Here is an 11,468-nt window from a genome sequence, read left to right as displayed (position 1 = left end):
TAAAATTTGTATGCGTGTGTGGCATTTTAGTAGTGTGTATACACAATTTGAATATTTTTTGAGTTTGCGTGAGTTTTTTGTAGTGTGTGAGAGACAAAACGTACATTTTGTCCTAAACGGCCCCTCATACACAGGTGTTACTGATGAATGAGGCAGTGTTTGGTTTTCCCACAGATACAACAGACTGATTTGAATACCACAGGTCCACCTCTGCTTCTCCTGCTTTGTCAAATGCCTTTTATAAACAAGAACAATGTTCTAAGTAATTGTCAGTAGCTGTTATCTGTATAATATTTTTTTTATTAAATGTTTTGTTGACAGATGACCATTTATTTATTTATCATCTTTTGCCAAATACCGTAACTATTATTGTACAATTCATACATTATTGTCCACCACCATGAAAGGCTTGTGTGTGGTGTGATGATGTGTGTGCATGTGGTAGTAGCTGAGAGTCATTGACAACACATACTCTGAGCACTAACACATCTTGAAAGATTGCACTGTATCACATGAGATTTTGTCATTAACAAGTCAGTAACAATATTTGACCAAAATGGCTATAATTAAAACTCTAGCATGAAAGACGACTGGTGATATGCATTCCTTCAAAGAATGTTAGGCCTTTTAACTTATAGGGCAACTATAAAATTGCATACTAACGTCCGTTTTATTGTAGAAGTAGTAATGAGTTTGTGAAAGCTCTTAAAATGGATTGTCTGGGTTTTTAGGAGACCCTAAGGTTCCAGTGCTGTACCAGGTGGATCGCACACGAGATGGCCGCAGTTTCACAGTTCGCTCTGTAAAAGCAATTCAGCACGGGCAGCCTATACTCATCTGCCAGGCATCCTTCCAGGTGCTGCAGCCGAGCCCTCTGCAGCACCAGTTCCCCATGCCGGTGGTCCCTCAGCCCGAAAACCTGCTTACCATCGAGGAGCTTATCCAGCGTTATCTCAGGTAGAATTGGATTTTAAAGTTGCTTGTTTATTATATGTAAGCACGTCATTGGTAACACAAAACTCAAAGGTAATTACAGTTTGTTTTCTTGCGTTCGTATTGTTTTACATGCTTACAATTTGTACGTATTTTCTCGGATGCTCTCAGTCAGTAAGAAGTCTTTACAATAAAAATCATTGGGAAAAAAAGCTAAAAAGAATAGACATCACTGCAGTATTTTCAATTTAGGATTCTAAGTTTCTAAAGTATTTAAAAGAAACGGCTTCTCCCACTTTCTGTGAATACTGTTGAAGAAACCAAAATGCAGAAGACCTGCTAGAGCTGCTTCCTGCGTATTTGTAAAGCTCCATTCTGTAAAATATTATTTGCTCTGACAGCTTTTACTTTGGAAGAGCAAAGGTTTAGAATACCTCCTCATCTGAAGTTTATTACAGACTTTAACTGTATTTGTAATTCAACAACAAACATGTTTTCATGTTTAGTTTCTAAATATATTGCTTTTTATATTTAGATTTTAAACCTGTTTTATGTAACTTGATTTTATAAATTAGAGTGTTGGTTTTTTTCAGCTTTTTGGGGCAGTTGTTGACCTGATAGAGATCTTTAAGCTGAGCTGTTGCACATCTTTAGAAGTGTTTGCACAAACAATAGTCACAGATATAGCATTGATGGGTATGCTGAGTGCCAGAACACGTTTTGTGCAATGTATTGCAGGTCTGAAATGCATGAACTGATCTAGATCAACAACAGAAATTAAGCTGATGAGACAAACAGTGAATTGTCCAACATTCTTGGTACCAGGAAGAAGCTTATAAATGTATTTGGATTGAAACAGCCATGTTGTCTTGTGTTCTCTTATACTATTTTTCCATCAATGTAACATATTCCTGCTGGTGGGAGGACTTCTACAGGGAAGATCATTTTTGTTCAGTTCTGATTTTTTTGTTTGTATATTTTACAGTAAACCAGACCTGACAGAAAATGCAAAAGAAGGCCTGAACAAATTGCTGGCTAATGAGGTCCCCATTGAGATAAAACCTGTCAGCCCAGCACACTTTCACAGATATGCTCCAGGAGAACCGAGGAGGCTGTTTTGGGCACGAGCCCGAGGATATATTGGTACAGTGCACTTGATTATATTGTTATGTTCACATATACAAAATTGTATATTATTATGGTTAATCGCATAGCTCATGTCATAACCAAAGCCTCATACTTGTTCTTTTTGCATGAATAAATCAAGCTGTATACTGCATGATTCAGCATTAGGAAAAAAAAACATTATTGGAAGTAAAGTTTTGCATTTATAACCCCAATTCAGAAAAAAACTGGGTTGTTGTGTTAAGTGTAAATGAAAACAGAATGCAATGATTTGCAATTCTCATAAACCCATATTTTTTTCACAATAGAACACAGTAAACATATCAAATGTTTAAATAAATAAAATTAACCTATTTTAGGGAAGGAAAGAAAGTAGTTTTGAATTTGATGGTAGCAACACATCTAAAAAACGTGGGATCAATGTCAGCAAAAGGCTCCAAAAGTAAGTGGTATGAAAAAGAAACAGCTGGAGGAGTGTTTTGTAACTAATTAAGGTAAATGGTAACAGGTCAGTAGAAGGACTGGGTATAAAAAGAGCATTATAGAGAGGCTGGATGTAAATGAAAGTAAAGATGGGCAGAGGTTCACCAGTGTGCAAATATATCCCATCATAGACAGTTCATAATGTAATGAAAATATTTCAAGAATCCAGAGAGGTTTTTATGCTCAACAGACAAGGTTGAGAGTCAAAACTGAATGCCTGTCATCTTCTGGCCCTCAGGGGCCACTGCACCAAAAACAGGTCTGATTCTTTTCTGGACATCACTGCATGGACTCAGGAACACTTCAACAAGTCATTTTTTGTAAACACAGTTCACCGTCCCATCCATAAATCAAGCTTAAAATTCTATCATGCAAAAAAGAAGCCATATGTGAACACCATCCAGAAACTCTGCCATCTTCTCTGGACCAAAGGTCATTTAAAATGGACTGAGGCAAAGAGGAGAACTGTTCTGTGGTCAGACAGAATTTTGAAATTGTTTTTGGAAACCACAGATGCCACGTCCTCCATATTAAAGAAGAGAGGGACCATTTGGCTTGTTATCACTGCACAGTTTCAAAATTCTGCCTCTCTGATGTTATGGGGATGCATTAGTGGCAGCTTACAGATCTAAAAAAGGCTCCATCAATGCAAAAATGTATATACAGGCTTTAGAATAACATATTCTCCCATCCAGATAATATATTTTTCAGGGGAAAAAGTTGCTTATTTCAGCAACACAATGCTAAACCTGGATCCATTGAAACAACATGGCTTCATAGTAGAATAGTCCAGCTGCTGAACTGACCTGCCTGCAGTCCAGACCTCTCACCAATAGAAAACATTTGGTGCATCATGAAACAAAAAATCTGGCATAGAACAGCCAGGACTGTTGGACAGCTAGAACCCTCCATCAGACAAGAACAGGTCAACATTTCCTCCAAAACTTCAGCAGCTGCTCTCCTCAGTTCCTAGTTGTTTACAGACTGTTGGGATAAGAAGAGGAGATGCTTCACAGTGGGAAACATGGACCTGGAACAACATTTTGACATGTGGTGCTGCCTTCAAATTTAAAATGATCCTTTTGGGGTTTTCTGTAAATCCAGTGGAAGTAGTGCTTGGTGATACAGTTTTCTTTGTGTTTCTGTAGGTGAAGATAACATGAAGCTACACTGCTGTGTCGCCGCCTATGTCTCAGACTTTGCTTTGCTTGGCACTGTCCTGCTGCCATATTCCAAATACAAGGCCCAGTTCACCGCCTCCCTGGACCACGCCATGTGGTTCCACAGCACTTTCCGTAGCGATGAGTGGATGTTGTACGAGTGTGAAAGCCCATGGGCAGGTCAGTATATTGCTCATGTCTCATCTGCTTACTTTGTCTGCCACAGCACAACTAATCAGACTCTTTCTCCTCAAAACCGTCCTATACCCATCCCTGTCTAAAGTCCAGGGCATGATTTGTTTTCCACTCTGTTCTCCAAACAGAAATGTTGGAAAGGTCAAATGCTCATACTTGAACATGGGTTGATATTATTTTGTATTACTCCATATATTCTTCAGCCGAGGGCTGTTCAGTAGTGGTACGGGCGGCAGGGGTAAAAGTGTTTTAAATGTCAGGCTCCCCCAGAGACTCACTCCTCTGTAAATCTCAATAAAATGTCAATTTGCTCTCATTTTTTCCCAAATCAGAAGCTACTATCGTGACAGTATTAAATACTAGTATTGTCCAAAAATTCAGGCTGGGTTTAAACACGTCAAAGGTTTTTCTCTCTAGGTGTGTACTTATAGGATTTCATTTCTTCACTACTTAAAACAAGAACAGAAGTTGATGAAATACTGCCATTCTGAATTCCTGTATCTTTTGTAGATGCTGCCGTAACAGCAGTAACCAAAACTAATAAAATGTTGAATGCTAAAGTTGAAACACCATCCATTGTTGCCAGAGACATAAACAGAAGTGACATGTTTTTGCTGAAGCTCCAAATTGTTGAGTAGCTAGTTACAGTCATGGGGAAAATAAAATCCAGCGTTTATCACTTCTCAGGTTTTATGTAGTGATGGGACACTTCAAAATGTACTCCAACCATGAGAGGCAGTTTTCAGATGAAGCCCCAATTCAGAGCTTGATTCTTCCTCCCAGAAATCATGTGATCGATGACAAATGAAGTCTTGCTCCCTGCACAGACACACTACTGGTTCATCTGGGGATTCATGCATGGATTTGCCTCTGAATTTGATCCCAGACATGCAATATTTCAATAGAAACAAGAGGAAATAAAAATTTAATTAAATTCAGTTTATTTCTATACTACCACTTCACATCAAAATTCATCTCTGAACACAAAAGAATAAAGTCCAAATCATAAATCCAATTACAGTTAATTAATTTCTAATATAATGCAGTAAGTTCATATACAGTACTTTATGCCAATTGGTAAAAAAGTTATCTGTCTAAGGAGGCCGTCAGTTTGTGTCAAATCTTCACTTTGTTGCAATCTCTCATCTGGAGCAGCACTGAGTCAACAGTGGAAAGAAACGATTCCCTTTTAACAGGAATAAACCTCCAGCAGAACCAGGACGAGCAACCATCTGCCTCGACTGGCTGAGGTTTGAGAGGACAGGAAAGAGATGCAGACAAACAGAGGTTTGGTTTTGGTGTAGTTTCTATGGGAAGAAAAACAAGGGAAAAACGTATGTTAACTAGAAGCACTCAGAGAAAGCAAACCTTCACCAAGGCTATAGCATCATTGAAAAAAAGTCTGGTCTAGATCATGGTCTGGATCACCAGCAAAAGACAAGTTTGAGACAATCCCAACACTTCCTGAAAATGTCATCAAAATCTGTATATTAGTTTTTAAGCAATCTTGCTAACAAACAAACCAACAAACCAACGCTATAGAAAACATAACCTTCTTGGCGAAGATAATAACAGCAATAATTGCATGTATAAACGTGAAGAGTAAAGACAGCAGCAGAATGAAGAAATGTGGTGAGTTTGTCCTCCAGCAGTCTAAGTCTGTAGCAGCAGTATTATGGGAAGGGACTAAAGAACCCAGACCAACCCTAACTATAGGATTGATCAAAAAGGAAAGTCTTAAGCCTAGTCTTAAAAGTAGACAGGGTGTCAGCCTCATGGACAGAAACTGGAAGTTGATTCCACCAGAGAGGAGCCTGAGAACTGAAAGCTCTGCCTCCTGGTCTACTTTTAGAAACTCTAGGAATCACAAGTAAACCTGCAGTCTGAGAGTGAAGTGCTCTGTTAGGAAAATATGGAACAAGAAGAGCTTTAATACAAGATGGAGCTTTGTGGGTTAGATGTAAGATCTTAAATTTTATTCTGAATTTTTCATGAAGCCAGTGGAGAGAAGCTAAAACTGGAGAAATATGATCTCTCCTTTAAATCTAAAGAAGTTGAAACATAGTCAAAATGCAGTTACAGAGTATTTCTGACAGCTCACATTTTTCTTGTATATTGAAGTTTGGAGCTCTATATAAACAGAAATGCAGCTGTCCTTCTGTGTGTGTTATTTGGTGGTGACAGTAGTGATTCACCAAGAGTTCAACATGAGTCTAACGGCTGACTGACTGATTTTTTTATAAAAAAATATTTTAAGTTAGCTTTGAATTTGCATCATCAAAAGAAAATTGTTTTTTATGAAACTCACCAGTCATATCACACTAGGCCTCCCAAGAGGCATGTGACCTCCTAAGCTTCCTGTATTCGTTCGATTCTATAAATATTAATAATAAGAAAAAAAATCCAAGTGACTTTCCTTAAAAGAATGTATATTCCCCACCATCTTGTGTACCGAAGATTTAAATATGTTGGTGTGATGTGTAAGTGATCAGAGTAACTGTTGGGGATGATTCTCAGCTACTACCACACCAAGTTTTAGCCCATTATCTGAGATGTGTCTGGCTGTAGGCGGCACTCTCGGGCCCTCCACTCTCTGGCCTTTTCCGGTTGATGCGTGTGCAGAAACACATAATCATTTGTTCATTCTGGTGTTTATTAAAACTGATCTTAACTAAGAACTCTGAGAATCCAGCAGGTCACCCATTCCTACACATCGATTCATCTCATTAAACTTTATTAAAGGATTTCTGAGAGCAAAACTGTGTATAACAGTGTCAGATGTATTATTTGGGATTTTTTTTTTTGCTCATTTCCAACTTGGCACTTATTGAAACAAATATTGTCATTACATCCACATCAAGTCATTACCAGTGTGAACATAGTGTGTAATGAGACTTGTAAGAAGTTAAGAAAGAATATTGGCATCAGTTTGTGTTTATGTATTATCAGAAAACAATAATAGAAGAATACAAGACACATGCAAGGTTAAAGGCTTGTGGATTTTTGCATCTTTGTTTTTTGTTGTTTTTGTATTTTTAACTGAGGAAGGCTCATCACTAAACTTATAGTTTCAGGTTTGTATAGAACACCCATTCAACAAGGTTATCTGTAGAAGTTAAGTAGTAAGCAGATAACGTTAAACACACTGATGACATCTTATCTTTACTGTCACTTCAAACCTACCTGTGTGTTTTGCGTCGTACAGGAAGCAGCAGAGGCCTGGCACATGGCCGACTGTGGAGAAAGGATGGGGTCTTGGCCGCCACATGTTCTCAAGAGGGTGTCCTGAGGGTGAAACCGGTCAACGGGACCAGCAAACTATAGCAATGCTTAAAAATCTTTTTACATAGTTTAGTTTAATACTGGCTTTAATAATTACAGTATTTAATAATATATTTTGTTTCTGATTGCTTTTCACAGTACTTGTTACTTGTTTTAACAACGTGCTTACAATCTAACACGTGAAACTGATTTGGGCTGTAACACATCTGACCTGTCACATGCCATTATTAGAAGAAGAAACCGACAGCATTGTAGATTGTTTTATTATGCCTTTGCTTTAAAGAAGCATCTAAGGATTTAGGGAACTTTATCAGTGAGCTAATAATTTTAAAGTTGATTGTTACTTTATTTATATATGAAGAGGATTAAAAAAAAAGCTTTTCACGTTAAAAAAATACAGTTTATTTTGTATAACCTTTGATCCTATTTTATGTATTTTTCAGTGTAACAACTTGTGATTGATTTTCAATAAATAGTTAACAGATTCTCTTTTGAAGAGGGGATATAGCAAGTTAATGGCAACATAATAATCCGGCTCTCATTATGAAAGCCTATGATTAACTTCAGAATTTGAGATATGTTAAGTAGAATTAAGACAAATTCAAATAGTACAACTGTATACCGTGGACTCTGTGAGGTATTGGCAACCTTTCCAACAGGGCTCTCAAGTTTTGATCTGAGCTTGGAGTGAAATTTTGAGCTGCTAGAAGTTGTTAGATGACGTCATCACCTAATTTGCATATTTGGTCATATTGATTAGACTGTAGGAGAGAGGAATATCAACATTGGCAAGACAAAAAATGAGTAAAAAGCACTCAAATTATATTTAGAACTACAAATTAACTTTTTGAAATAATTGTATAACTTTAATGATTTGCCTGATCCCACACTACATAAATCAGTTTTGTTTGAATATCAAATGTCACCAAAAGACAGTTTTGTGTTGTGGAATTGCCAGCTGTACATTCAACCGTCCTCTTGTATCCGGGGTTGGAACCACAGGGATTTATATTGGCACTACAGAGTCAGTGAAAAAACATTACATTAAAAATTATATTTACATTCCGCTTTGTAATCCAGGACGGGATCAGCGGCAGCTTTGCACACAAATGATTAATTTACAAAGTGGACATGCAGAGGTGCAACTACCTACTTTCTGAGGGGTATGCAGACATATTACAGCCACCCCCCCTTTTCTTTCACCCGTTTATGTAAATAAATCTTATTTATTCATGGACTTATAACATATAATACCTGATCTTGGGTATGGCCCATCAGAACATCTCTGTGGGCCATTCTCCACCATGTCAATGAGTCCCCCACTTCCTGTGGTGAAGGCCATTCAGATGGATCTTCAGAGTAGGGCCTTGCCCCAACCCTCTCCTTTGCACCTCGCTGTTCCTCTCCCTCATCATCATCACCTTTCTGTTCCACATTCTCCTCTGTGGTGATTGACTTGTCATCTGCCTGCACAAATTTTCCCAAAATGACCAGCTGAGTTATTCCTACTTGATGCTATCTCTGGTCTCCTCTACTGCAGATGCCATCACCGACCTCTACAGAGCTGTTGTGATTAATCTGATAAGTCTGATCAGATGAAGTGTCCAATCAGTAACTGATATCCAACAAGGATATTATTTAAAATTAGGATTTCATGTTTTTAAATGTGATTTAACTGCTGTATTTCTTTAAACCTCCTGAACACAAAGTTCATGTCATTCAGCTGTGAGGATGGAGGGAAAGAATCAGGACAGACAGGAAGGAGACAGGTTGGTCCAATATGAACTGGAAGTGTAGAAACAGCCACTTAATACCAAGTGATTAATTCTGAAATGATATTTATATTGAAAAAGTGAAATAGCAAGATGTGTAATTTATTTAAAGCTAATAAATAATACTTGTTTGACCATGTGACTTAGAGAAGAACACAGAAGGAATGAAGGAGACAGACATGAGTTAAACTCCCAACTTCTGTAATTTATCTGCTTTATGATTCACCATCAAGTTCAACAAATGATTACTGTCTGAACAACAAAATAACACAAACAAGTTCCTTTATTTTCTGTCATGCTGTGTTCTATTAGTAAACAGTTGTAACCTGAATATTTCCAGGCCTCCTCTTGATGCGCAGACAGAACTTCCTGCTGTCTTTCAACCACTTTGAAAAGCTATTTTCATCCCTACAAAATCTTTATTCTTCTGCCTCTTTAGTTTTCTGCCTCTCCATCTTCAGCTCATCAGTTATCATCAGATGATAACACGATTCAAATGAAAACAGTCGCGCTTTCGCTCGAGCGGAGCGCGACAGGAGGGGAGGAGAGGTGAAGACGCGCGTGATCAGTGACGTGTTTCTGTTATCGATCATATCATTTACACGCAGACAGCTGGTAAATACAGAAAATGCAGACTGGATTGCGCCACTGTGGAAACTCTGCTGTGAGATTGACAGCTGTCAGTGTTTGGGGAATTGGGCGGGGCTTACGGCACGCTGCAGAATGATTGGCGCTTCCACACATTTATTCGCCAGAGTCTGCAGTAACACAGAAAAAAGTCACTAGATTTGTCTCTAGTCGCTTTAAAAAATGGCTAGAGGGATCTGAAAACTCGCTAAATATGTTGACAAAGTCGCTGGAGCAGCTACTATTGTGCTCCAGCCTGTGCGGAAAAAAAAAAAAAAGGGTGTGCGTTTCAGTGTGTTTTTAGCGTGAGAAATACAAAGCGTGGCGTGTGAGCGTGTGCACTTCACGAAATGCGTGTGTCTCACGGTCAATGCGTGAGACTTGAGAGCCCTGCTTTCCTGGAAGTATCCCTCCTCACCTCTCACAATGCTGACTGATGGAAAAGTCTGTCTGTAACTGAGCCAGTTTTACAGGGTTTGAGCTAAATTTGGTCTAGGAGTAGCTGAGAGTTATCTTTAATACATACTTTGATTGCCAACAGTCACGCGAGATTTCGAACTGTCGCATGAGATTGCGTCACATCGTCATTTACAAGGGCCCAGTCCCAATATATATATATATAGATAGATATATATATATATTTTTTTTGCCCATTCCCAATACTCACACTTGCACCCTCGTTCCACCCTCGTGTCCTTCAAATGCGCGTTCATGTTGAAGGCTTTGAGAGTGTCCCAATTCTCTGGAGTGAACTGTAGCCCCGCCCCCTTTGTGTACTACATCCGCCCTCTGGCTAAGCCTGCATCCAGGCGGACTTTGGCGAAGTATTTACCCACAATTCATTGCTGCATGTGACGTTTTGATTTTTTTTTATTATTATCTTTATTGACAATAAAATGGTTTTGAATTAAAAGGTGGAAATATGTCAGTGGTGACAGAGCAAGCTGAGTCTGTTACAAAAAAAGCAGTGTTCAGATGTAAAGTATTGAAATAATTACTGTTTCACTCTGCTGTACATGTTTGAATACTATCAAACTTTGCTCCGTATTCAACAAGTCATAACAAAACACATTTGAACAGCCAAATATCTCCTACAATGACTTTGGAAAGCAAAAATACCAAAACTGTACTTTTAAAATCGTACTGGCACCTTCTTAAAATACCAAAACATCAACTGGTCCCACCATGTTGGATGTCACAGTTATGACAACTCTTTGAAATTTATTGAGGCAAAGAATGCTGCTTTGCTATATAATAATGTGTCTGTTTTGGTGTTTTGATTATTATTATAATTCCTGAATTATTACCTGTATTATCATTTGGTTTTTCATGACAGTTTGTACCCCTTCTTTCTTTGTAAAACTGTTGACTGCTTGTCATTTAAGTTACTGTTAAAAATATGTATGCTTGTTAGATTTGACTATCTTTCACAATAAAGTTTTGTTTAAAAAAAATGTCACAGTTATGATGCAGAGGCGCAAGACGATGACGTAACCCATACTGTCCCAATTGTATGGAGCACAGATATTTTTACACACGCACAGGTATTTTGAAACTATTTTCACTCCATACAATTCTCCAATTCTTGCATGCTTGTAACCTGCGCACATGAAACCCTTCTGTGCACTTCGACTGAGTTTACCCCCTTTATAGAGGGGCGTAGGGTGTAGTGCAAGTATTGGGACCGGGCCAAGGTTGGACCAAAACAGTTCCAACATTTCTAAATATAAGATGATATTGGTCTTAAACGCTGGCGTGAAATACGGCAGGCGATACACACTCCTTACATAGATGTTGGGTCTTTAAATTTATTTAATAACCTCACTGAGTAAATTAATTTACCGCGTACAATATCTTGTGCATGTCAACAAAACCCCAGGCTCTTATTTTG

At 38.3% G+C, this 11,468-nt stretch overlaps 1 protein-coding gene across 1 annotated transcript in view; it reads left to right on the top strand.

Moving 5' to 3' along the window:
- acot8 (acyl-CoA thioesterase 8) overlaps positions 1-8,310 on the top strand; it is a 9,595-nt gene extending 1,285 nt beyond the window's left edge. Inside the window, exons 3-6 of the mRNA XM_037975513.1 lie at positions 732-957; positions 1,919-2,076; positions 3,690-3,881; positions 7,102-8,310. Coding sequence (XP_037831441.1) covers positions 732-957; positions 1,919-2,076; positions 3,690-3,881; positions 7,102-7,220 — 695 coding nt within the window. The 3' untranslated portion in view covers positions 7,221-8,310. The remainder of the gene's footprint in view (positions 1-731; positions 958-1,918; positions 2,077-3,689; positions 3,882-7,101) is intronic.
- Positions 8,311-11,468: the final 3,158 nt, after the last annotated feature.

The sequence above is a fragment of the Kryptolebias marmoratus genome, linkage group LG4 (assembly GCF_001649575.2).
Source record: "Kryptolebias marmoratus isolate JLee-2015 linkage group LG4, ASM164957v2, whole genome shotgun sequence".
Classification (NCBI taxonomy): domain Eukaryota; kingdom Metazoa; phylum Chordata; class Actinopteri; order Cyprinodontiformes; family Rivulidae; genus Kryptolebias; species Kryptolebias marmoratus.
Note: the sequence above shows the minus strand (reverse complement) of the source record. Positions and strands in the feature narration are given on the sequence as shown.